Source organism: Lissotriton helveticus, chromosome 7, assembly GCF_964261635.1.
Source record: "Lissotriton helveticus chromosome 7, aLisHel1.1, whole genome shotgun sequence".
Classification (NCBI taxonomy): domain Eukaryota; kingdom Metazoa; phylum Chordata; class Amphibia; order Caudata; family Salamandridae; genus Lissotriton; species Lissotriton helveticus.
Window position 1 is genome coordinate 1,635,201,254 of NC_136068.1, and position 27,467 is coordinate 1,635,228,720.

The 27,467-nt window shown below is 44.3% G+C and overlaps 1 protein-coding gene across 1 annotated transcript in view; it reads left to right on the top strand.

The window, feature by feature from the left end:
• LOC144770625 (myeloperoxidase-like) overlaps positions 1–27,467 on the top strand; it is a 209,658-nt gene that overhangs the window by 158,349 nt on the left and 23,842 nt on the right. Inside the window, exon 10 of the mRNA XM_078655311.1 lies at positions 23,009–23,261. Within this exon, the coding sequence (XP_078511437.1) occupies positions 23,009–23,261 (253 nt within the window). The remainder of the gene's footprint in view (positions 1–23,008; positions 23,262–27,467) is intronic.

Here is a 27,467-nt window from a genome sequence, read left to right on the forward strand (position 1 = left end):
GGCCAGAGGCAGTTCCTGGCATTCTCTATAAAGCAGGCCGGAGGTAGGAACGTTTTCCTGTTGGCTTCATAATATTTGCATTGCGCTCGCTCTAAGACGCTTTTTGCGCTTTTAAACTCCCCGTTTTTCTCTTTTATTTAGGCATTATTTTTTAGCACAGTTATCCCTTGTTTTTACTCACCGTCTGCATTTCAGCATTGTAAATTGTGCCTCCACCGCTATTCAGGCGGCCCTGACCCTCGCATTTCAAAATTGGTGGGCGCCATCTTGGGTGGGTCTGGGGAAGCGCTGCACTATTGGGCGCTCTAGCAGGCAGGTGGATTGGCCAGAGGCAGTTCCTGACATTCTCTATAAAGCAGGCCGGAGGTAGGAACGTTTTCCTGTTGGCTTCATAATATTTGCATTGTGCTCGCTCTAAGACGCTTTTTGCGCTTTTAAACTCCCCGTTTTTTCTCTTTTATTTAGGCATTATTTTTTAGCACAGTTATCCCTTGTTTTTACTCACCGTCCGCATTTCAGCATTGTAAATTGTGCCTCCACCGCTATTCAGTCGGCCCTGACCCTCGCATTTCAAAATTGGTGGGCGCCATCTTGGGTGGGTCTGGGGAAGCGCTGCACTATGGGGCGCTCTAGCAGGCAGGTGGATTGGCCAGAGGCAGTTCCTGGCATTCTCTATAAAGCAGGCCGGAGGTAGGAACGTTTTCCTGTTGGCTTCATAATATTTGCATTGCGCTCGCTCTAAGACGCTTTTTGCGCTTTTAAACTCCCCGTTTTTTCTCTTTTATTTAGGCATTATTTTTTAGCACAGTTATCCCTTGTTTTTACTCACCGTCCGCATTTCAGCATTGTAAATTGTGCCTCCACCGCTATTCAGGCGGCCCTGACCCTCGCATTTCAAAATTGGTGGGCGCCATCTTGGGTGGGTCTGGGGAAGCGCTGCACTATTGGGCGCTCTAGCAGGCAGGTGGATTGGCCAGAGGCAGTTCCTGGCATTCTCTATAAAGCAGGCCGGAGGTAGGAACGTTTTCCTGTTGGCTTCATAATATTTGCATTGCGCTCGCTCTAAGACGCTTTTTGCGCTTTTAAACTCCCCGTTTTTTCTCTTTTATTTAGGCATTATTTTTTAGCACAGGTATCCCTTGTTTTTACTCACCGTCCGCATTTCAGCATTGTAAATTGTGCCTCCACCGCTATTCAGGCGGCCCTGACCCTCGCATTTCAAAATTGGTGGGCGCCATCTTGGGTGGGTCTGGGGAATCGCTGCACTATTGGGCGCTCTAGCAGGCAGGTGGACTAGCCAGAGCCCTATATAAACCGGACCTATGGCGCGCAGCGTGTGCGCGCAGCGTGTAAGCCGTCGCTACGCCGGAGTCACGCCAGAGTCCAGCCCGTCTGCGCCCGTCCGCGCTAAGGACGGGCTGGACGGCTGGCCGGCTGGCCAAAATGAGGCTGGCCCATCGGCCGGTAAGTACTCGTTACAGGAGATGTTAAGGATTAAGCCTTTAAGACTACCGTGCTATCATAGAAGCTCTCCTGAAGATCTTCTTTCATCTCCTCACTGTGGCTGCTTTCTGGCGTGCCCCAGTGGCTCTGGTCTACCTCCCTCCACTCATTTATCATACTCTCCAGTTGATATAGGAGTTAATACGCTGCAAGAAGACTGTATTCTTGTTAATGCTCGCTCACTTATTAAGAACAACATCATGTTTAAGGAGCTCGTACTTGACAGGAAGCCTTCGCTGGTTTTTGTCACGGAGACATGGGCAAAGGACTCCTCTGGTCCTGACCTTATTGAAGCAGTCCCGGAGGGGTACTGCCTGGTACGGCATGACAGAGCGGGCCGTGTGGGAGGTGGGTTAGCTATTCTCTATAAAGAGTGCTTCCATTGCCTTATTACACCAGTCAAGGTTTCCAGGGACACCTTTGAAGCACTCTATTTTTCTTTGACAGGCCCCCATAAATTCACGTTTAATGGACTTTTGGTCTATCGCCCTCCAGGCCCTAGAGCCGACTTTGGATAGCAACTGCTTCACATCCTAGAACCCTATTTTGGCTGTGAAAACCTAACGGTTCTGGGAGATTTTAATTTCCATCTTGAGCTGTCAGAGACCCATGACACTCTCTCCCTGTTGGATGTTATGCTAGCGTGTGGACTTTCCCAACTGGTGAAAGCGGCCACCCATCGAGCAGGACACATGCTCGATGGAATTTTTTCCAACGATCGGAGGTTGACAGTAAAAGATTCCTTTTTTCTGTCATGGTCAGGTCACCTGGCCGTACCATTCACTATGTCCTGTCCAATCTTGGATGGTTTTAGAAATATTCCGAGTAAGACGGAATTACGTAGGAATCTGAATAATATCACGGAAGGTTCCTTCATACCCTGGATATCTAGCTTGTCTACTCCCCTGGGGGACAATGTCCAGTCGGCTGTCTTACAATATGATAAGACCATTACAGAGGCTCTGGACGTACTGGCCCCTACACGGCCATGTTATTCTGCTAGGAAAAGACCTTCAGCCCCATGGTTTACGGAGCATTTAAGACTACTCTGACAGGAAGCCAGGAGACAGGAGCGTTTATGGCATACCAGCTGGGATCTAAGGGATAAGGAAACCCATAAGACCTTGATAAGAAAGTATAAATTGGAAGTTATTAGGGTAAAACAAGAATACTTTACTGCCCTAACTTCCTCACTTTCCTCTCCTAAAGAGCTCTTTAGGATAGCGGATTCCCTTATTACCCTTCAGACCCCTGACCCGGTGATTGCGTCACAGGAGCTCTGTAACAATATTGCGTCGTTTTTCCAGACTAAGATCCTGGACATTTATACCGCTCTAGAGTTGCTGAGACCTGTTACCACCAAGCCCGCTGTCCCTGCTGCCCTGGACCCTGCCCTTTCGGAGAAACCTCAGGCATGGTGCCTGAAATCCTTCCCTTCTCTCTCCCTACAGGATGCAGAGACACTTCTTAATAAAATTAAATCTGGCTCTCCTCTAGATGTTTGCCCGCTTAAGATCCTAAAGCAGTGTAGAAACTCTCTTTTACCCCCCCTTGTAGACATCATGAACAGGGCCATGAGGGAGGGTATTTTTCCTCAGCAGTGGAAGAATGCAGTAGTAAGACCCTTACTCAAGAAACCCTCTCTCGACCCTGGGGTACTAAACAATTTTCGCCCCATCTCACTGCTCCCAGCCCCCGCGAAGATGTTAGAAATCCATCTGAATAAACATCTTGCTGCCTTTGTGGAAAATTCTGGCTGTTTGGATCCCTCCCAGCATGGATTCAGGAGGGAACATAGCACAGAGTCTGCCCTCACCATAGTACTGGATAATATCCGTATGTGTGTGGATGGGGGACAGACCTCCCTCCTGAGCCTCTTAGACCTTACAGCCGCCTTTGATACCCTTTCTCCCTCAGTGCTAACATCCCGCCTGAGGGAGATTGGGGTTCAGGGGGAGGCATTAGCTCTACTCACCTCTTTCCTCGATAAACGAGAGCAAAGAGTGAAGCTGGGTAAATTTCTATCTCCATCCCTGTCTGTGCAATGTGGGGTCCCTCAGAGGTCGGCGTTAAGCCCGACCCTTTTTAACATCTATGTGACCCCCCTTGCCAGACTAATTAGATCTTTTGGGATGGAGGTAGTTTCCTATGCGGATGACACCCAGATCCTCGTCTCTCTCTCCCAGTCGTTACTCCGACTGCCTCCAATTTTAGATCTTGTATGGAGGCCGTCGGACAGTGGATGATTCACAATTCGCTGAAACTGAATGGGGAGAAGACCGAGGTGATGGTGTTTGGAGGTAAGGAGGAGGTATGGTCAGCCGATTGGTGGCTAGATTCACTGGGAGCATGTCCTGTCCCTGCTGCATCTGCTAAAAATCTCGGGGTAGTGATCGATCCTACCCTCAGTATGTGTCAACAGGTAAACAGGACCATCTCCACCTGTTGGGGCATCCTCCGCATACTGAGGAGGATCAGGCACTATCTTTCGCAGCAAGCTAGGAAACAACTGGCAGTTGCTCTAGTGGGCTCTCGCCTGGACTACTGCAATGCGCTGTATGCGGGACTGAATAAAAGCCTGCTGCAGCGCTTGCAGGTGGTCCAGAACGCAGCGGCTAGGTTTGCTTTGGACCTACCTCGGGGCACCTCGGCCACTCTGGCCAGAAAACGGCCTCATTGGCTCCCCATGGAGGATCGCATCCTGTTTAAAACCCTGTGCCTGATCTATAGGGCTCTAGCAAGAAACAGCCTTATAGGAATTGGATCCATCTTGTCCTGTTATAGTCCTTGCAGGAACTTACGTTCCTCTAACAAGGCTCTTCTATCAGTCCCGCGTATCCGAAGAGCTAGATAGGGAGGTAAAGCCTTTTCCAACTTGGCACCCAAGTGGTGGAATGTTCTTCCTGTGGAATTGAGGTCCCTCCCCACCATACAGTTATTTAGAAAGGCCCTGAAGACCCGTCTTTTTGCGCTCGCATACTTGTAGTTTGATCTGCCATCTTTTTGATTTATTTTGTTAGGCGCCTTGATACCTTAGGGTTTTAGTTGCGCGATATAAATTATTTTCAAATCAAATCAAATCAATGAATGTTATCCATTAGTTAGAATTTCCAAATCTATGATGTTAGTGTTTGTTTAGGTCTTGATCGAGATGGCAGTACATTTGTGAAAGGATAGCCCAAAATATCAAAGTACTTTTAGACATTTCGAAACGTGGATGATGCTCTCCTGCTGCACAGTTCAAAACCTCATTTGTCGAACAATATGGTTCCCAGGAGCTCAAAGCACTACCATTCCAAATCGACCTTACAAAGGTCTACTTTTTTAATGGTTTACTCATATACTGCCCCCTCAGGGCCTGGTTCAGGCCTCTAGTATTAATATTTCCCAACAACTGGACACTAAACTTGAGTTCTCTGACTTCACCATTCTGGGTGACTTCAATCTTCAATTAGAGAATTTATGAAACAACCGGCTTTACAGATGTGACGGATAGCATGGGCTTAGAAGACTTGGTCAAAGGGACAAACACACTCAGCAGGTCACTTGCTTGATGGAATTTTTTCCGACAACCCCTATCTCCAAATTCTTCCATCCCTTCATCTGGTCTGGTCAGACTGTTTGTCATGTTCAGCCTTAAACTTATCTCAGACATTCCTGCCACTGCGTAGTCATTACCTCTAAGGCTCTCTCGTACCTGCCATACCATTAACACTTATTCATAAAAAAACACCTTAGCCCTGACTCAGCTTGCAAGCTCTAATGACATTGACTTGCAGCCAGCTCCTACCATCAACGGATTCCCTCTGCTCTTAAGCAGCTAGCACCACAAAAGTCCAAGACCTCGCCTTCTGAACCCTAATTCATGGAAAGTGTGAGACTCCAGAAACATGCCTGCCGCAGGCTGGAAAGGAGATGGAGACTCAACTATGGCCTGATGGAGAAAGACACATACAACCGCTCGTTAGCAACCTACAAAGATGAAAACAAGCTACTACACCCACAAGGTAGAATCTTCGAAAAACTCAGAAAACTAACCAAGGCCCCAGAAAACAAAAATAACAACACTTTCTGCAACTTATTAGCCTATTTCTTTCAGGACAAGGTGAATGCAGTCTTCAACCTTTTTTCAATAAATCACAGACCGACCCAGGCTTTGCCCGTGGATATTCCCCAGTCGACCCAGGACCCCACTTCTCTCTTGCAGTATCAGGACCCATTGCTCATCCTATAGATAGCACAATTGGCCTACGGCCCACTTCGGAAGAAGACCCTGTCACTCTGTCCACCTTCTCCTCACTTTTCCCAGCACAAGTCATGACCCTCCTCACCCAAATTAAATCGGCCTCCACTCTGGATCCCTGCCTCCATAAAAATAATAATTCTTGCTCTGGAGATCATTTCCGTGCATCGCACAAACATTTTCAGTCAGGTGTACAGCACAGGATACTTCTCGATGAAGTAGAAGCTAGCATCCATCCTTCCTCTTCTCAAGAAGCCAAATCTGGACGCCTCGAATCCCAATAATTACTGCCCTATTTCAAGCCTCTCAGTCTCAGCAAAAATCATTAAGAAGCTATTAACTCTCAACTGACATCCTTTATTGCGGTTGAGGGTCACCCTGACACCTCTCAGTTTAGCTTCAGGAGCCATCACAGCAAGGATCATGCTCTAATTAGTGTCAGAGCAAATTAGACAGACCATCAGGTAATACTGCCCTGATCCTTTTAGACCTCTTTTAGGCATTTGACATTGTCAATGATTATATACTCCTTGCCCATCTTCTCTCTATCGGCCTCAAGGGTCAAGCACTTACCCTTCTTAAATCTTTTCTTACTGACCGAAAACAATTTGTCGTTCTTGACGGTTTCAACTCATCCCCTTAGACCTTATCTTATGGCGTTCCCCAGGGCTCTCCTTTGAGCCCTACCCTTTATAATATTTAGGTCACCCCACTGGCAAAACTGATCAGTTCTTTTGGGTTTTCAGCAGTATCCTATGCTGGTGATACCGAAATCGTGGTCTCAGTGGCCAGTGACCCCGCAGACACAGTCACTCGTTTCCACAATTGTGTGCTCCAGGTTGGAGAATGGATGTCCCACAATTGTTTGAAGTTTAACTTTGTTAAAACTGAGGTTTTGCTTTTTGAAAGGAATAGCTCCTTTTGATTCCCTATGTGGTGGCCTCCGAACTCTGCACACCCCCTACCCCAGTAACAAAGGTCAAGAGTCTAGGGGTTGTCTTCAAAAACAAACTATTGTTTGAGGGCCATGTCAATTCCATCACCTCAGCCTCCTTCTTTACAATGAAACTTCTCAGAAAAATCTTCTATTTTATCCCAATGAACTTACATAAAACCGTGATATCATCCGTCATTCTTTAAATAATCGATAATTGCAATGCCCTATTTGTCAAGACCTGGAAAAAATGACTTAACATGATTTCAGACCTTAAGAAATGCGCCTGCTTGACTACTTTTGGGCAGTCCCAAACGCGAATCTGTTTCCTTCGCGCTCATCCACCTCCACCTCCACTGGCTTCCTGTCAAGAAGAGCATCAATTTTAAGTCCCTCTGTACTGCCTTCTAGGCGCTTCACGGTAGCAGCCCTGCTTATCTTAGGCAATGTCCCTAAATTAACAAAATCTCCGTGGGGTGCAGGGAGTATTGTGGGCAGTACAACACGACTCTGGAACTCCCTCCCCACTGAACTGAAAAAAAGAAAACAGATCGGCCAGCCTTCAGGAAAGCCCTTAAAACAGTAGATTCACTCTTGCAACCTGCCTCGGTTCAGTTGGTTATCTTCTTAGCCCAGCGCCTAGACACCCCTGAGTATGAGTCCAATTTATAAATCTCACTTTCATTTCATTTCACTAGTGGATTTTAGGACCTTATGTCAAAAATTTCTTTCCAGACTTGGCTGAGAGATAGAATCCAAAAATACTCTTTAAGGTTATAACCGTAGGATTGCTTTCGTATTTCTATCCAGCTACCGATTCATTTCTCACTGCTCACCTGAGATCTCCTGATGCAGGTACATTGTCTGGACGCTTTTGTTTGGGCTTTTCTTCTATTTAGAGTGCAAGTGCACTCAGAACAGAATTGGTAGCATTGCAATCATTTCTTCTAATGCACACTACTGTACTTCTTTGAAAAAATCATCAATTGGACTCGTATGAATAGTTATTTAAATGAGGATTTTGATTATTAATCTATTTAACAGTTTTATATAGCGTGGAACACCATGAGGTAGAAGAGCGTTTTACATATAAATACCAACGAAGCCGTGCTTTTATGGATAAAACAGTCTAGAAGAATGAATGAGCAAACAGATAACATAACAAGCATTTACAATGCAACGGTTTCGCCTTTTGGCATTGTAAATGACAACATTTGTATTTATGTGTTGGTTTTGAAAACAGGTAAATAAATGGCATTGTCATTTACATTGCCAATAGTGTGTGTGTGCGCATCAGTGTGTGTGTGAATGCCTGGGTGTGTGTGCGCATCTGTGTGTGTTTGCCTGTGTATGTGAAAGCATCTGTGTCTGGGGAGCAGTGTGAGGCACTGTGGGACCAATCAAAGTACTGAAAGTTCTCATTGTACCACCCAAAGGGAAAAGCCAAAAAGACACACAAAAAGAGATAGATGAGGAACTACAAATAGAGAGAGTCACCACAACGTCCACTAAGGAAGCAGCAGGAGACATCTTGAGAGTGACATTGTAAGACTAAGAGAGCGACGAGAGACACAGAGACAAACACAAAAAAGAGACAGACTAGGATGTAAAGACAAAGCCACCGCAACAGTCACTAAAGGAGTGGCAAGAGACATTATGAACCAGAAACTGAGACAGGCACTACAAAGGCAGATTAGGATCCGGAAGAAGATGGAGCAGCCGCAACATCCACTACGAGGAGTAGAGAGAGGGACTCGGAGACAGACACAGGGACAGTTACAAAAAGAGACAGACGGGAACCTACAAAAGGACTGTGGTGCCAAAATGTCCTCTAAGGGAGCGACAAGAGGTATTCTGAAGAGACCAAAGTCTTGAGTGTTCTTATCGTAACACCAAAAACAAGAAACAAAGCGACACACAAAAAAAGAGACATATTAGGACCTAAAAAAAGACAGCTGCCACCATGTCCACTAAGGGAGCGACAAGAGACATTATGCGAAAGACATTGAGACAGTCCAAAGATTTGAGCATTATCATTGTAACACTAAGAGAGCAGAGAGAAACACTGCGTGAGACACAGAGACATACAAAACAAGCTGGACTTTGGGAATACTCTACATTTGCATCACCACATTCCTCACAAAGAGACTCTAGGTCATCAAGACACAGCAGCCCGGCTCACTCTCACACTCCAATCCCACACTCACATTTCCATGCATCTGAAAGACCTACACTGGCTCCAGGTTCACAAGAGCCCTCTTCATGCTCCCAACACACTCTTACAAAGCCCAGTAGAATGCTGACCAAGCATATATGAAAAGGAGCATAAGCTTCCACACAACAATCAGAAACCTCCGCTAGCCCTCAAACTCGCCCATGCCCCTGCATCCGAAGAGATGGTGGGTCAGTATTCTCATACCTGGCTCCAAAAGCCTGGAACAACCTCCTCTGCGTATCAGAGCCACCAGTCCATTACTAGAAATTCACAAGAAACTGAAAACCCAGGTTTTCCAATAGCCACGTGTCGGACCAGCTCCCTCCTTCTTTAGGTGCTAGGATTCCACCCGGATGGATATGCGCATCGTCAAATACAGACAACATAATATTAATTAACAGTATATAAGCGAGGTTTTTGTAAAGCGGATATCCTGCACTGAATTACTTCAATGTGCTCTCAAACTGTTTGGTTAAGAACAATTATACATAGTGAAGTAAAGCAATGGGCCATAGATCACAACTTGGTTAAGCTTGGATTCGAGTCCAGGACTGTGTATTGTGCATTTCAGAGGCTGTATGGTGACAGCCTTCTCTCTTCCGTTGAACGCCAAAGGTCAGTGCTTTGTGTTCAGTTATTCAAACAATGTTAGTATTTGAGGTTGAAGAAATACGCTTTTCACACTTTAAATAACACTGACATCATATACGCCAGTAGAGGAAGCAGCATGCAAGCGCTGGCCAATTAAGAACCGTCAAAGAAGAATGACACTTAAGCCAATGAAAGCCAAGCAATGAGCGTTTCCAAGCCCCCTCTACAACACAATATCTCTGCAAGGGAGAGAGAATGCGATGCACGCTCTCTCACAGGCGAGAGCTCAAAATGATACCCCTACTCACGTTTACTGCTGTTTACTTCTTTTTAAATTTACAAAATATAACAGGAATATACCTGTGAAGCTACATCAGTCGCAGTTTCCAAGAGGGGTTCTGGAATCCTTTTCTAATTTCCAAATAACTTAAATGCGAAATCATGTTTGCATCCATAAATGTAGTAAATTTACATCTGAGTAGGCATGACAGTCTCGCAATAATGCAATTGCAACTTTTACTTTTTGTTCCATGTCAAAAATATTGTCTTCTGCAGAGAAGCCTCTTGAGCCACACCCACACGCCACACCTGTTTTGGGGAGTGTCCCGTCCCAATTCCCAATCAACCATCACTGATGTACCCTTACCTCTGGCAACAGTAAATCTCAGATCGTTCCAGGATGGGAATATATATGTCTTGCAAACATTTCCAAAAACCCTTACAATCACAAAGAAATAAACATAAGATTAGCAAAATAAACAAAATGCCTTACCTTAACTGAAAAACAGCAGCATACATACCCGTCTGAACCACTTCGTGCACAGCCGTGCACACAGCTGCACGGAGACGCCACGGGCCATATTGGACCTGAAAAACAAAGAAATAAACATAAGATTAGCAAAATAAACAAAATGGCTTACCTCCAACAGCAAAACAGCAGCATACATACCTGTCTGAACCACTTCGTGCACAGCAGTGCACACAGCTGCACGGAGACGCCACAGGCCATATTGGACCTGAAAAACAAAGAAATAAACATAAGATTAGCAAAATAAACCAAATGCCTTACCTTAACTGAAAAACAGCAGCATACATACCCGTCTGAACCACTTCGTGCACAGTGGAGCACACAGCTGCACGGAGACGCCACGGGCCATATTGGACCTGAAAAACAAAGAAATAAACATAAGATTAGCAAAATAAACAAAGTGCCTTTCCTGCAACAGCAAAACAGCAGCATACATACCTGTCTGAACCACTTCGTGCACAGCAGTGCACACAGCTGCACGGAGACGCCACGGGCCATGTTGTACCTAGAAAAGAGAGAAAAAAACCTAAGATTAGCAAAATCAAAAAGATAGATTACCTCAAACAGCAAAAGAGCAGCATATCGGGACCAGTTCGTGCACAGCAGTGCACACAGCTGCACGGAGACGACACGGGCCATATTGGACCTGAAAAACAAAGAAATAAACATAAGATTAGCAAAATAAACAAAATGGCTTACCTCCAACAGCAAAACAGCAGCATACATACCCGTCGGAACAACTTCGTGCACAGCGGAGCACACAGCTGCACGGAGACGACACGGGCCATGTTAAACATGAAAAACAAAGAAATAAACATAAGATTAGCAAAATAAACAAAATGGCTTACCTCTAACAGCAAAACAGCAGCATACATACCCGTCGGAACAACTTCGTGCACAGTGGAGCACACAGCTGCACAGAGATGCCACGGGCCATATTGGACCTGAAAAACAAAGAAATAAACATAAGATTAGCAAAATAAACAAAATGCCTTACCTTAACTGAAAAACAGCAGCATACATACCTGTCTGAACCACTTTGTGCACAGCAGTGCACACAGCTGCAGGGAGACGCCACGGGCCATATTGGACCTGAAAAACAAAGAAATAAACATAAGATTAGCAAAATAAACCAAATGCCTTACCTTAACTGAAAAACAGCAGCATACATACCCGTCTGAACCGCTTCGTGCACAGCCGGGCACACAGATGCACGGAGACGCCATGGGCCATATTGGACCTGAAAAACAAAGAAATAAACATAAGATTAGCAAAATAAACAAAATGGCTTACCTCCAACAGCAAAACAGCAGCATACATACCTGTCTGAACCACTTTGTGCACAGCAGTGCACACAGCTGCACGGAGACGCCACGGGCCATATTGGACCTGAAAAACAAAGAAATAAACATAAGATTAGCAAAATAAACAAAATGGTTTACCTCCAACAGCAAAACAGCAGCATACATACCCGTCGGAACAACTTCGTGCACAGTGGAGAACACAGCTGCACGGAGACGCCACGGGCCATATTGGACCTGAAAAACAAAGAAATAAACATAAGATTAGCAAAATAAACAAAATGCCTTACCTTAACTGAAAAACAGCAGCATACATACCCGTCTGAACCACTTCATGCATAGCCGTGCACACAGCTGCACGGAGACGCCACGGGCCATATTGGACCTGAAAAACAAAGAAATAAACATAAGATTAGCAAAATAAACAAAATGGCTTACCTCCAACAGCAAAACAGCAGCATACATACCTGTCTGAACCACTTCGTGCACAGCAGTGCACACAGCTGCACGGAGACGCCACGGGCCATATTGGACCTGAAAAACAAATAAATAAACATAAGATTAGCAAAATAAACAAAATGGCTTACCTAAAGTAAAAGTAAAGTAAAGTCCACATTTGTAAAGCGCACAATCACCCGTAAGGGTCTCTAGGCGCTGGGGAGCCGTCGGGAAGATTAAGCGAGCTATTGCCCAGAGTCACATGGTGCTGGGCTAACCTGCCGCCGGAGCCGGGGATCGAACCGTGGTCCCCAGATTCCAGCGTCAGTCGCCCTGGCCGCGGCGCCACACCTCTTCCACCTCCAACAGCAAAACAGCAGCATACATACCCGTCGGAACAACTTCGTGCACAGTGGAGCACACAGCTGCACGGAGACGCCACGGGCCATATTGGACTTGAAAAACAAAGAAATAAACATAAGATTAGCAAAATAAACAAAATGGCTTACCTCCAACAGCAAAACAGCAGCATACATACCTGTCTGAACCACTTCGTGCACAGCAGTGCCGACAGCTGCACGGAGAAGCCACGGGCCATATTGGACCTGAAAAACAAAGAAATAAACATAAGATTGGCAAAATAAACCAAATGCCTTACCTTAACTGAAAAACAGCAGCATACATACCCGTCTGAACCACTTCGTGCACAGTGGAGCACACAGCTGCACGGAGACGCCACGGGCCATATTGGACCTGAAAAACAAAGAAATAAACATAAGATTAGCAAAATGAACAAAAAGCCTTACCTGCAACAGCAAAACAGTAGCATACATACCTGTCTGAACCACTTCGTGCACAGCAGTGCACACAGCTGCACGGAGACGCCACGGGCCATGTTGTACCTAGAAAAGAGAGAAAAAAACCTAAGATTAGCAAAATCAAAAAGATAGATTACCTCAAACAGCAAAAGAGCAGCATATCGGGACCAGTTCGTGCACAGCAGTGCACACACCTGCACGGAGACGACACGGGCCATATTGGACCTGAAAAACAAAGAAATAAACATAAGATTAGCAAAATAAACAAAATGGCTTACCTCTAACAGCAAAACAGCAGCATACATACCCGTCGGAACAACTTCGTGCACAGTGGAGCACACAGCTGCACGGAGACGCCACGGGCCATATTGGACCTGAAAAACAAAGAAATAAACATAAGATTAGCAAAATAAACAAAATGCCTTACCATAACTGAAAAACAGCAGCATACATACCTGTCTGAACCACTTTGTGCACAACAGTGCACACAGCTGCAGGGAGACGCCACGGGCCATATTGGAAATGAAAAACAAAGAAATAAACATAAGATTAGCAAAATAAACCAAATGCCTTACCTTAACTGAAAAACAGCAGCATACATACCCGTCTGAACCACTTCGTGCACAGCCGTGCACACAGCTGCACGGAGACGCCACGGGCCATATTGGACCTAAAAAACAAAGAAATAAACATAAGATTAGCAGAATAAACAAAATGGCTTACCTCCAACAGCAAAACAGCAGCATACATACCCGTCGGAACAACTTCGTGCACAGTGGAGCACACAGCTGCACGGAGACGCCACGGGCCATATTGGACCTGAAAAACAAAGAAATAAACATAACATTAGCAAAATAAACAAAATGCCTTACCTTAACTGAAAAACAGCAGCATACATACCTGTCTGAACCACTTCGTGCACAGCCGTGCACACAGCTGCACCGAGACGCCACGGGCCATATTGGACCTGAAAAACAAAGAAATAAACATAAGATTAGCAAAATAAACAAAATGCCTTACCTGCAACATCAAAACAGCAGCATACATACCTGTCTGAACCACTTCGTGCACAGCAGTGCACGGAGATGCCACGGGCCATGTTGTACCTAGAAAAGAGAGAAAAAAACAAAAGATTAGCAAAATCAAAAAGATAGATTACCTCAAACAGCAAAAGAGCAGCATATCGGAACCAGTTCGTGCACAGCAGTGCACACGGCTGCACTGAGACGACACGGGCCATATTGGACCTGAAAAACAAAGAAATATACATAAGATTAGCAAAATAAACAAAATGGCTTACCTCCAACAGCAAAACAGCAGCATACATACCCGTCGGAACAACTTCGTGCACAGCGGAGGACACAGCTGCACGGAGACGACACGGGCCATGTTAAACATGAAAAACAAAGAAATAAACATAAGATTAGCAAAATAAACAAAATGGCTTACCTCCAACAGCAAAACAGCAGCATACATACCCGTCGGAACAACTTCGTGCACAGTGGAGCACACAGCTGCACGGAGACGCCACGGGCCATATTGGACCTGAAAAACAAAGAAATAAACATAAGATTAGCAAAATAAACAAAATGGCTTACCTTAACTGAAAAACAGCAGCATACATACCCGTCTGAACCACTTCGTGCACAGCCGGGCACACAGCTGCACGGAGACGCCACGGACCATATTGGACCTGAAAAACAAAGAAATAAACATAAGATTAGCAAAATAAACAAAATGGCTTACCTCCAACAGCAAAACAGCAGCATACATACATGTCTGAACCACTTTGTGCACAGCAGTGCACACAGCTGCACGGAGACGCCATGGGCCATATTGGACCTGGAAAACAAAGAAATAAACATAAGATTAGCAAAATAAACAAAATGGCTTACCTCCAACAGCAAAACAGCAGCATACATACCCGTCGGAACAACTTCGTGCACAGTGGAGCACACAGCTGCACGGAGACGCCACGGGCCATATTGGACCTGAAAAACAAAGAAATAAACATAAGATTAGCAAAATAAACAAAATGCCTTACCTTAACTGAAAAACAGCAGCATACATACCCGTCTGAACCACTTCGTGCACAGCCTTGCACACAGCTGCACGGAGACGCCACGGGCCATATTGGACCTGAAAAACAAAGAAATAAACATAAGATTAGCAAAATAAACAAAATGGCTTACCTCCAACAGCGAAACAGCAGCATACATACCTGTCTGAACCACTTCGTGCACAGCAGTGCACACAGCTGCTTGGAGAAGCCACGGGCCATATTGGACCTGAAAAACAAAGAAATAAACATAAGATTAGCAAAATAAACAAAATGGCTTACCTCCAACAGCAAAACAGCAGCATACATACCCGTCGGAACAACTTCGTGCACAGTGGAGCACACAGCTGCACGGAGACGCCACGGGCCATATTGGACCTGAAAAACAAAGAAATAAACATAAGATTAGCAAAATAAACAAAATGGCTTACCTCCAACAGCAAAACAGCAGCATACATACCTGTCTGAACCACTTCGTGCACAGTGGAGCACACAGCTGCACGGAGACGCCACGGGCCATATTGGACCTGAAAAACAAAGAAATAAACATAAGATTAGCAAAATAAACAAAATGCCTTACCTGCAACAGCAAAACAGCAGCATACATACCTGTCTGAACCACTTCGTGCACAGCAGTGCACACAGCTGCACGGAGACGCCACGGGCCATGTTGTACCTAGAAAAGAGAGAAAAAAAACTAAGATTAGCAAAATCAAAAAGATAGATTACCTCAAACAGCAAAAGAGCAGCATATCGGGACCAGTTCGTGCACAGCAGTGCACACAGCTGCACGGAGACGACACGGGCCATATTGGACCTGAAAAACAAAGAAATAAACATAAGATTAGCAAAATAAACAAAATGGCTTACCTCTAACAGCAAAACAGCAGCATACATACCAGTCGGAACAACTTCGTGCACAGTGGAGCACACAGCTGCACGGAGACGCCACGGGCCATATTGGACCTGAAAAACAAAGAAATAAACATAAGATTAGCAAAATAAACAAAATGCCTTACCTTAACTGAAAAACAGCAGCATACATACCTGTCTGAACCACTTTGTGCACAGCAGTGCACACAGCTGCAGGGAGATGCCACGGGCCATATTGGACCTGAAAAACAAAGAAATAAACATAAGATTAGCAAAATAAACCAAATGCCTTACCTTAACTGAAAAACAGCAGCATACATACCCGTCTGAACCACTTCGTGCACAGCCGTGCACACAGCTGCACGGAGACGCCACGGGCCATATTGGACCTGAAAAACAAAGAAATAAACATAAGATTAGCAAAATAAACAAAATGGCTTACCTCCAACAGCAAAACAGCAGCATACATACCCGTCGGAACAACTTCGTGCACAGTGGAGCACACAGCTGCACGGAGACGCCACGGGCCATATTGGACCTGAAAAACAAAGAAATAAACATAAGATTAGCAAAATAAACAAAATGGCTTACCTCCAACAGCAAAACAGCAGCATACATACCCGTCGGAACAACTTTGTGCACAGTGGAGCACACAGCTGCACGGAGACGCCACGGGCCATATTGGACCTGAAAAACAAAGAAATAAACATAAGATTAGCAAAATAAACAAAATGGCTTACCTCCAACAGCAAAACAGCAGCATACATACCCGTCGGAACAACTTCGTGCACAGTGGAGCACACAGCTGCACGGAGACGCCACGGGCCATATTGGACCTGAAAAACAAAGAAATAAACATAAGATTAGCAAAATAAACAAAATGCCTTACCTGCAACAGCAAAACAGCAGCATACATACCTGTCTGAACCACTTCGTGCACAGCAGTGCACACAGCTGCACGGAGACGCCACGGGCCATGTTGTACCTAGAAAAGAGAGAAAAAAACCTAAGATTAGCAAAATCAAAAAGATAGATTACCTCAAACAGCAAAAGAGCAACAAATCGGGACCACTTCGTGCACAGCAGTGCACACAGCTGCACGGAGACGCCACGGCCATATTGGACTTGAAAAACAAAGAAATAAACATAAGATTAGCAAAATAAACAAAATGGCTTACCTCCAACAGCAAAACAGCAGCATACATACCCGTCGGAACAACTTCGTGCACAGTGGAGCACACAGCTGCACGGAGACGCCACGGGCCATATTGGACCTGAAAAACAAAGAAATAAACATAAGATTAGCAAAATAAACAAAATGGCTTACCTCTAACAGCAAAACAGCAGCATACATACCCGTCTGAACCACTTCGTGCACAGCAGTACACACAGCTGCACGGAGACGCCACGGGCCATATTGGACCTGAAAAACAAAGAAATTAACAGAAGATTAGCAAAATAAACACATTAGTAAAGTCAGCATTAAACACACATTAGCATTAGTAGTTACTAAAAATAAATAATAAAAAGGTCTTACCTCTCATACTCGTAACGAACACAAAAACAAAATGCCGTGATGAAAAAAGGGGCGGGTGACGAAAAAAGGGGCGGGACTTAAAAAAAGGCACGGGAACGCCCCCGATTCGCGTCCGGACGGGGGAAAGTGTTACGGACAACAATGTCTGCCAATGGCTAGCCTCCATTTATGGAGGCTAGCCAGTGGTAGACTAAGGCGGGACATTGCCACATAGTGTAGATCAACAGATTTCGCCTGCGCGAACGCTGCTGCGCAGCGGACGCCAGGCGAAACCTAAAAAGAAGACGCATGAGCCACTCACAGAGTAGGAACTAGTTGCTACAACATGAGTAACAGAATAAAGAGGAGCATAGGGGAACAAGGGAAGTGCTGAGTGAGAAAAATGAACAAGCGGCAGGGATAGAGGATGTGGTAATAAAAAAGAGGGCTAGAGCAGGTAGAAGAGGGAGGGATGAATGAGGAATGATAAGGAGAGTGGAATACTGAGAGAGACAGGGAGGGAGGAGAGGGGAGGAAGACAGGCACAGTATGGGAACAGTTGGAAAAAGAACAGAGAGAATGTGGGTGCAGAGGTTGAGGATGAAATAGTGAGACAAAGGATTGAAGAGAGTAGTAGTGAAGGGAGGGACGCCTGTGAATGAAGAATACATAGGGTTAGAGGAGAGGTGGGGAATGGGAAGAACAAGAACAAGATAGAAGTAGGATAGAAACGGTGTAAGCAACAGGTGGAGGATGAGCAATGTAGAGGGAGAGTAGTTGAAGAGAGAGGAGAAAGGTTGATTGGGTGGCATAAATGGAGGAGCTGCTGAAGGGGACCAGAGGAGAGGGGAGGAGATGGTAAGCAGTGGCGGTTGGCATCTGCAGGGAGGGAGAGGGTGTGGTACATGCCTGGAACATATTATAAAAAAATTAAAACTTACCTGACACAACGTCCTCACTCCAGACCTCTTCTTTACTGGAACTAGATGCTGGAACTCCCATTGCACAATCCTGGCACTGCTTTCATGCAGCATGTGAGCAGCTCCATGATTGGTGGGAGCAGCCTCACTCAGTGCCCCACAGGGCTCTGGAGGTCTCACTTACTCTCTACCCTTAAGACAACAGGGTTGAGAGATTTAAAGTGCGTATGTCTGACTGGCCGTTGCAAGACAGCTGGCCAAAAACACACAAGCACTTTAAACAGTGCATTAGCCAGCCCACCGTCCTTCCTGCTGCTGTCGCTCAGCAGTAGCCCTGCCCCGTCCTGATGATCGACTCATAATAAATTGCAATTTTATTTTTCCTCTCTGGGGCTTTCGGGGGGATTTTAAGTGAGATGACTAAGGAAGCAGGAGAGAGGGCAAGGGAGGAGAACGAGGGGTTTCGACTTTGTCTCCCTGCTCTTGCTCCTTCCTCCCCTCCCTCTTACGAATTCTCACAACTTTGCCTCGGTTTACTGTACCCTACTATGCTCCTGTAACTGATGTAACTTGTAACGTAACGATCCTGTGGTAAAGTGCTACGAATCTGTCAACCTACCTCTGACCGTGGAGACCTAACTTTTTGGCCGATGCCCGGTGGAGCTACATGATAGCTATAGAGGAGATAGGCTGTGGACTACTTCTTCGGCCGTCACCTACCCAGTCGGATGCATGTAAAGTGGTTTTAGGTGCGTAGGTCAGTGTTGTGTTATGTTGGTAGGCAAGCACATGGTGGTCTGACCATGTGACTCGAGTCATCGTTTGAAAGGTAACTAATTCTGTATTAGTAAAAATGACATCTTGGATGTGTCCAGCGATGTGTATGGCATTATGATTCAGTAATGAATAGTATGTCTGGTTTTGCATCAATGAGAAGGTTGTGGATGGTGATGTTTGTTCTTAGAGAGTTATCGAGCATTAATTAGTTGACAGTTTAGAGAATGTGCTTTGGAGATAGGCTGACTTTGTTTTGTGGAAGAGCGAGTAGTATCTTGTGGGCTTGCAGCTGGTGTGTCCTTAGTGTTGGTATTAGGCATATGAGGACAGCAATCCTGTAGCTTTTCTGTATCATGTTCTTCGTCCAGCAGGATAAGAAGGCATTTTGATGGCTATGCGTGCATATGTTGTAGAGACGGCGTTTGGGAGTGAGTTGGTGTGATGTATTGTTTTTGTAGTGTAACCTTATTGTGCAGTAGACATTGAGAAGCAAATTTGTGAGGTGTGACACGTTGCTTATTTTGTTTGCGTCTGTTTAGGGTGGAAGGTGTATGTGTTAGGGGTGGTGGTGAAGCATGTGTGTCATGTAGTGAGGTTCTAAATTGTCCGGTGGTTAAAAGATAGTTGCTGAGATGGTATATATGTGTTGTGTGTGGTGGAAGAGCGAAAGCTTGGCATTTGAATTTGTTCATTTGGATAATTTGAAAGATGTGTGTGCGTTTGTTGTTTGTGATGGTAAGTATTATGAGGTGTTGCGCTTGAGAGATTATGTTGTGCTGGTGTGTGTGATATGTTTTGGTTTTTAGAGTAGTGAAAGGGGATGCTGATGTATCTGTTTTATGGGATGGATTTTTTAGTATAGTCTTGTTTGTGAGCTGAAGTTAGTAAGGTAAACGGGGTTGTGATGTGTTTGTGAGTAGAGTGTATGTTGTGTGTAAGAAGTGATGAAGTAGAGTTATGAGTTTTTGTCTTAGACTTATTTGCTGCAAGAGGTAATATGTGTGGTGTACTGGAGTGTAAATGTTGTGCGGTTGTATTATTGTGGTACAAAGAAGTAGAGGGTGTTTGTTGGAGAAATGATGGAAGGCTGAGAATAGGTTTGTTAACAAAAAGGGGTCTGTTAGGAGTAATTAGAGTGAGGAGTGTGTGTCTGGATGGGATGTAGTTCAGTGTGGTGTGGATTTGGGTTGTGTTAGTGATGAGTGGATTAGTTAGTGGTATAGGATAGAGATGTGTGCTGTCTGTAGGTGATGGTACAAATGTGAGGTAGCTGGGATAGAAGGGTATATAGGTGTGATTTTGTGTGGTTTAGTAGTGTGTGCTGAGACATTGACTTTTGCATATGGTTAGTTTGTATTAAATGTGTGGAGTACATTTGGTGTGAGCGTGCTATTCCGGTTTTGGATGTGGATAGGGTAGAGTGGGTGCTGGTGTATATAAACTTGGGCAGCATTTCTAGCCCTAGTCCCGACCCGTCTCAAACAGGCTCAAACAGACACTCACCCTTGTCCCCTCCGCCATTAGCCTTGATGCCCGGACGGAGACACCCTAAGCCCGGGCCTTATATAACCCTAGTAATCAGGTGACCCCTTCAGCCAATGGGAACCCTAGCCCTAACCCTAACAAATCACAATGCTAGCAATGAAGCCTAGAACCAATAGGAGACCAAGACCTTTCACCCAATTATAGCTCTAGTCCAAGCACCCAATCAGGCACAAAACCGTACCCCAACGTCCAATAGAAAGCCTAACCCCAACCCTAGTCCCAACCCTATTTCCAGCAACCAATCACACAAGAAACCCTACACCCTATATCTAATAGAAAAGCTAACCCTAGGCATACTCCCAACCCCAGTCCCAACAGCCACTCATACAGGAAACCCTACGCCTAACCCTAGCCCTCGTCCCAACCCTAGACCCAGCAACCAATCACACAGGAAACCCCAAACCCTATGTCCAATAGAAAGCCCAGCCTCAGGAACCAATCCGAAACCCTAAACCTGTCCGCTGATCAGATCACTAAACCTAAGCCCTACATCAATTGAATCACTGACTCAGGAACCAATCAGAATCCTCAAATAACCAACCAATGAGAACACTAACCCTAATCGTAAGGTTATTCATATTTCGTGATACACTAATTTCAAATCGTACCATCTGGATAAGAGAAAACAGAGAAGATAGTGATTAGTACCAATTCTTCTTGATATCAAATATACAAACAATCCAATGATTATGAAAAAAGCTCCATCATGAGCGATACAACCATCACTAAACTTTGATTGTCGTCTGATTACATGTAAGCAGTTAGAATTTACAAAGGGTCCAGCACAGTAAGGGGTAAAGAAAGGAGGAGAGGTGGAACATAAGTATATTTTAAAAAACAAACAGTTCAGGAACTGTATTCCTTCTAGGTAGCGAGAGGCAAACATATAATTCACAGATCAGAGATGTACATGCATTTCTTCATCGATATTCATACCCATCGGTGCAACACTCCCAGCTTGGAGAATGAATTTAGATTCCAATCTACATAAAGCTAAGATTCTGTTACCCCCTCTGAGATTTTTGGGAATTGTATCAAGTGCAAAGTACTTTGCTGTGGTCCAATCGCTGTTGTGGTGTACACTGAAGTATTTAGCAGTACTGTAAGAACAATCCTTGTTTGTAATGGCCCTCCAATGTTCTAATATTCTTTTTTTAACAGGAAAAGTTGTAGAGCCTATGTACCACTTGCCACACGGACCAGTGGTAACATATATGACAAATTCAGTGCTACATTGTATGTTTTTGCTGATACACCATTTTCTTTCAGTTCTTTGCAACGTGATTTCCCTCACATTATCACTGTGACTACATGCTTTACATTTTCCACATAGGTGGAATCCTCCTCTTTTCTCTAGCCAAGTAGCTGTTTTGCTCTCCATGTGACTTCTCACAATCTGATCTTTTATTGAGCACCCTTTCCTATAGGTTATAGATGGGTGGGTGCCTAGTTTTTCCTTCAGGATTTTATCTTGCAAGAGTATATCCCACCTTTTGTTTTATTATTTGGCAGAGTTGTGGTGATTGGGAGTTGTAGGTGGTGATAAGTCTAATGACAGAATCTGACTTGGTTGGTTTGGTTTTGGCAGTTTTACACAATGCATCTTCTCTTTTGATTTTTTCAACCCTTTGTTCTCCTTTGTTCTATATTTTTCCCTTCATATTTTGTCCAAACACCATGTAGATTCACTCTAAGATATTGTGATCCTGAACAAAATGCCTAGGGGGGCTAATTTATAAGACAACACCAATGTGCCCAGCTGTGGATTTTGGGCACTAGCTCAGCCAGCACCCAGGGAAACCTAGAAAACTTGCACATTTTTGAAAACTAGACACCTAGGAGAATCCAGGGTGGAGTGACATGTTATTTCCAACAGGTGTATGTTATATTCTAGGTTTGCTGTGTTAATATGTTAAACAAACTTTATACATGTTAAGCTATACTCAATGAGATTACATGATGAGCCTGTGTCAAAGGGTTTGTGATGTCACTGCTGATAGAATGTTATTATTCCAATGCTTGATGTCAACTGTGACTTATGAAGACTGCTGGCAGATGATGAGCTGTGTAGACCTTTTTCTCAACATTAAGCTCATTTGAATCATTACCTGCATCCAGGAATTATTGAGATTATAACAGTGTTCCTACCCAGAAGTCCTTGCAAACCTTAAATTCTGACTATAAAACAAGTTTTATTCACATTTCTGTGATGGAAAGTTTTGGAATCTGTGGTGGGGGCAACTAATTTACAACCACCTATTATCCCTCTAAGTCTCTCCATACAAAGTGTACCTCACTTGTGTGGGTATGGCTAGTACTTGTGACAGGAAAGGCCCAAAAATGCAAGGAAAGATAGGATTTCCCTGCTCCCACTGATCAGTAGAAGAGTGTGGGTGGGATGAAGGTAGGAATTATATTTGAAGATTAGGTAAATCTGCCTGTTAACAATTCTGCTTGTTTGTTCCAGATAATCACATTCCGAGACTACCTTCCCCATATGCTTGGTGATAGGTATCAGAAAGAAATTCCTGAGTATTCTGGATATGATGAGTATGAGGACCCACGAGTTGCAAACATTTTCTCCGTTGCCTTTCGTTATGGTCATACTTCAATTCCACCATACGTCTACCGCTTGGACAATAATTATAAGCCACTTGATGACAATTATAAAGTTCCTCTTCATAAAATGTTCTTTGCTACCTGGAGAGTCATAAAGGGAGGTAAAACACAATGTGTAGCTCTAAAACTGTGTAGTTAATTTTTTTTTTGTTTCACTCAAATGGCATTGTTATTGTTTGCTTTGGTGATGTCCAGTGGAAAATTATAATGTATATTTATCTTAGAAATATTGTAGTTACTAGGCACTCGTTTCTTATAAGGACCTGCTGTAGCAGGAAACATACCTTTTGAAGTCTCTCAGTCACAAGTGAGGTCGAATTGAATAGAGTGCTCTATCTGCAGAAAAGATACAAGTTCAGAGGTGTCCTTTGACCAGAATCTATGACGTAGTAGATTTAACAGTTCCTTTCTGTGGCAACTCAGTAGGTACTAAACAATACACATTTCATTCAGTCCAGATAGTATTGTGTTATTACACCACTCAAAAGTAAAGGGGGAACTTGAAGAAAGGCTAATAGAAATCTGCTACTATCCACAGGTTAAACCAAATGTGCCGAGAAACTTTCCGGCTACTAACTAGTTCACCATTATGTCTGCCCTGTGAAAAAGGTCGGCATTGATTTTCGCGAAGTCATCAAGACTATAGTGATCCCTGCAGTTTCTGATCTGTTGGTCATAGCTTAGAAACAAACACAGCTGGATGTTGTGGGCATTTATTTATGATGTTGTCTGGCATCTTTGGCATCTTCTTTGAGCTGTGTTTCTGCATCATGTCCATTTTACACCAAAACCTGTAAATTCTGTTCTTCACAGAAAATCTCTCTCTCAATATTGTGTGTACACTCCTTTTTCCTTTCTAAGATCAGAAAGACCAATCCCAGGAATTACCTCAGCACTGCCCAAACATTTCCTGCTAGTTAGGTGTCAGACTTAGTCAGTTGCACTCCCTGCACTGAGCCATGCTTTTCATCTAGCAGATAAGGGGTTTGTTTTGTCGGAGACCTATTGTGAACAGTACAATACTTAGAGTGGGATTTGGCTCAGCCCTTTTCTCATGAATGGATTGCTTTCTTTTGAATTCATCGGCTTTCCTCATTATACCTCTGTTAATCACACCCAAATATAATTTTGCTCTCACTATGTTTTAATTGGATGGCATGATTCCTTCCGCAGCTGACATCAGTAATGTTTCTTCTCAGGTTTCCATGATATTACCATCCACTTCTAGCTCACAGTCCCTCTCTTCCTTTTCCCCTTTGACGGTGGACCAAGTTCAGGATCTAATCCTCACCACCTGTTCTGGCTTTCCATTGGACCTTTGTCCACCGGTGACCCTCCGGTTGGTCTCCGCAACCATAGCTGGCTATCTTTATTGAAATGTTTCAGCATGGATACTTTCCAACAAAATGGAAGGTGGCTTCAATTTTACCCGTGCTAAAAAGATTGCACCTTAATCCATTGATTGTGAGTAATTATCATTCCATTTCGCGTCTTCCTTTCTCGTCGAAGATCGTGGAAAAAGCTATTAACTTACTTTTTCAAATGCAATAAAATGATGGACCATTCTTAATTTGGTTTTCGTGGCCAGCGTAGCACTGAGTCTGCTCTGATTACCTCTTTGGAGGAAATGAGAGCAATTCAGGACAACGGTAAACCTGCAGCGCCTATTTTACTAGATGATTCAGTCACTTTTGACATGGTCAATCACAAGGCTTTGACTGACAGTGTCAAGTCCGCAGGCAAAAGTGACACTTCCTTGGCATTGCTGACATCCTTTCTTTCAGAGAGAGAACAATTTTTATCAATAGCCGGCTTTCTTTCTAGCTCATTCTCTCTTCCCTGTGGGGTACCACAGGGCTCATCCTAATAAATACAAATGAAAATTTCGGTTGTCAGCTATGCAGATGGTACCCATATTGTTGTTTCCATATCTGGAAATCAGCAGGCATCGGTCGCTACTTTTCTTAGCTGTATGCAACATCATAATCTTTGGATTCAAAATATTTGCCTAAAACTAAATTCCGACAAAACAGAGGTCTGTTTCTTTTTGGTCTCCAAATTGGTGGCTGTTTGAGCTAAGTGATGTTCCTTTACCAACAGCAAAAGAAAAACATTTGGAAGTTTTTTTTGACAATCACCTGTCATTTGACAAGCATATGAATACAGTTACCTCCTCTGCTTTTCTTACTCTAAACATTTTTAAAACGATCTTTCCTTTTATTCCAATTGAACATGGGAAATTAGTTGTAACAACTCTCCTCCTCTCTAAAATTGATTATGGCAATGCCTTGCATATTAATCTTCAGAAACCTTTACTGAATAAGCTGCAGATCCTGCAGAATGCTGCTGCCCGGCTGCTGCTTGGAATACCTAAGCACCAGTCTGCCTCGGAGGTTTACGTCCATCTTCACTGGTTGCCAGTACACAAATGTATTGACTTCAAGGCTTTGTGTATTGCCAGTACACAAATGTATTGACTTCAAGGCTTTGTGTATTGCTTTCAAGGCTTTGCATGATGTGGGACTGGACTATTTCAAAAATAAATTCATTAGGTATGTTCCTCCTAGGCCATTGCGTTCCTCCCTAGCTTTCAATCTGATCGTCCCAATAAACAAAAGAACTTACTGGGACTGTGGAAGCTTTATTTATAGGGCAACCAAACGTTGGAATGCATTGCCACTCCACTTAAAAATATGTCCCCCCTTGTCCTACTCCAGAAAGAATCTTAAAACCTGGTTGTTTTATTTGCAGACACTTATCTAGGCTGCTATCTTTTCCTCTTTCATTCTTCTTTTGCTGGACCAGTGGCAAGATGTCCATGGGCAATTGAGCGCTTTTATTTAATCTATAGGCTCATCTGCTCCTCTGGCACTCTCCTCTCTGTCTACCTTAGGTGCCTCCTGTATTGGTTAGCATGCGCACCTACAGCTCACCAGGTCTTTCAGATCATTGGCTGTCCTTTCATGAGCCCCCGGTCTATTCTTGGCATTCTCACCTCCTACTTTGGGCCGTACCTGACACAATGAATTCTGTCCAAGCCCTGGGATCCAGACGACCAGTGGCTCAGCACGTCACTGACAAGCATCAAAATTAGAAGTTTCTGTGTCTTCTCTCGCTGCTCAAAAATCACAGGAAGACCCAGAGAATGGCAAGTGATCCAATATATTCTACTAACAAACAGAGCCAGCTCCATGAAACACAATGTAAATGTCAGACCTTGTTGTTGGAAGTTGGCCCCAGGACTGTATTCATTCCTTTTGAAAACTCTACGCAGGTCTGCAGCTCTGGCTTTGAAAGTGGTAAACAAAATACCCTCTAACAGAAATCTGACCTGCTCCAAGTCACGGAACTCCATACTCCTCGCTGACTTACCTGCCTATGAAGCACAAATCAAAGTAACCATCAGTATTCGCAGCAAGTCTGTGTCCCTCACTATTGAGGGCAAATCAATGGAGGCTCCATGTGCACTGCACAGCACTGGGCAAATGGCTCCAAGATCTGAGGACTCACCAATCACACCACCATGGAGGAGGACTAGATGCCTGGTGGTCCAATGAGGATCTCAGGTACTCAGACAGGGGCGAGACAGCAGCAATCATAGTATCGGGTGAGCTGGCAAAAGAGACTGGAATCCAGTGAGGACCTCGCTCTTGGCCACGCATATAATTTTCATTACCATGCCCCCCCCCCTATTGGCTGTTAGCATCGTGTGACAGGAGGGATTGGTCTGGGCTGCTGCATTGCTAAAGAACTAGGCTGCAGAAGCGACAGAGAAATACAAATACACATTGTCAGCTCAAATATGCATGAGCATTCTAGGACCTGGCAGTCATGTAAGGAAAGCCCAAAATGCATTAATCTAACTCACAATGAGTATCACTCTGCAGGGCTGCCCCAGCTAATCCAGTGAGGATCTCAGGTGGTCACACAGGAGGTGAGGCGGCACCAATCATAGTGTCAGGGGAAGCAGGCCATGGTGCCTAGGATCTAATGAGGATCTCATGTGTTCACTCAAGGGCTTGGGCACGCGCAACGTTTTTCTTTCCGGCACGCATAATGTGGGAAGAGGTAGGAGTGGGCTGCTTGTTTAACAAAGGAATAGGCCCATAAACAATAGAGGAAAACAAAACATGCTGCTCCTATAAACCGATCTCTCTCATTAACAATTGAATAAGATGATTTTGACTAATTGAATGCATAAACACGAGGAATATTTTAGAAAGCACAGATCAACCAGGTTCTTGCCAAAGAGATCAATCAATCAATGACATTTATATAGCGCGCTACATACCCGTAGGGTCTCAAGG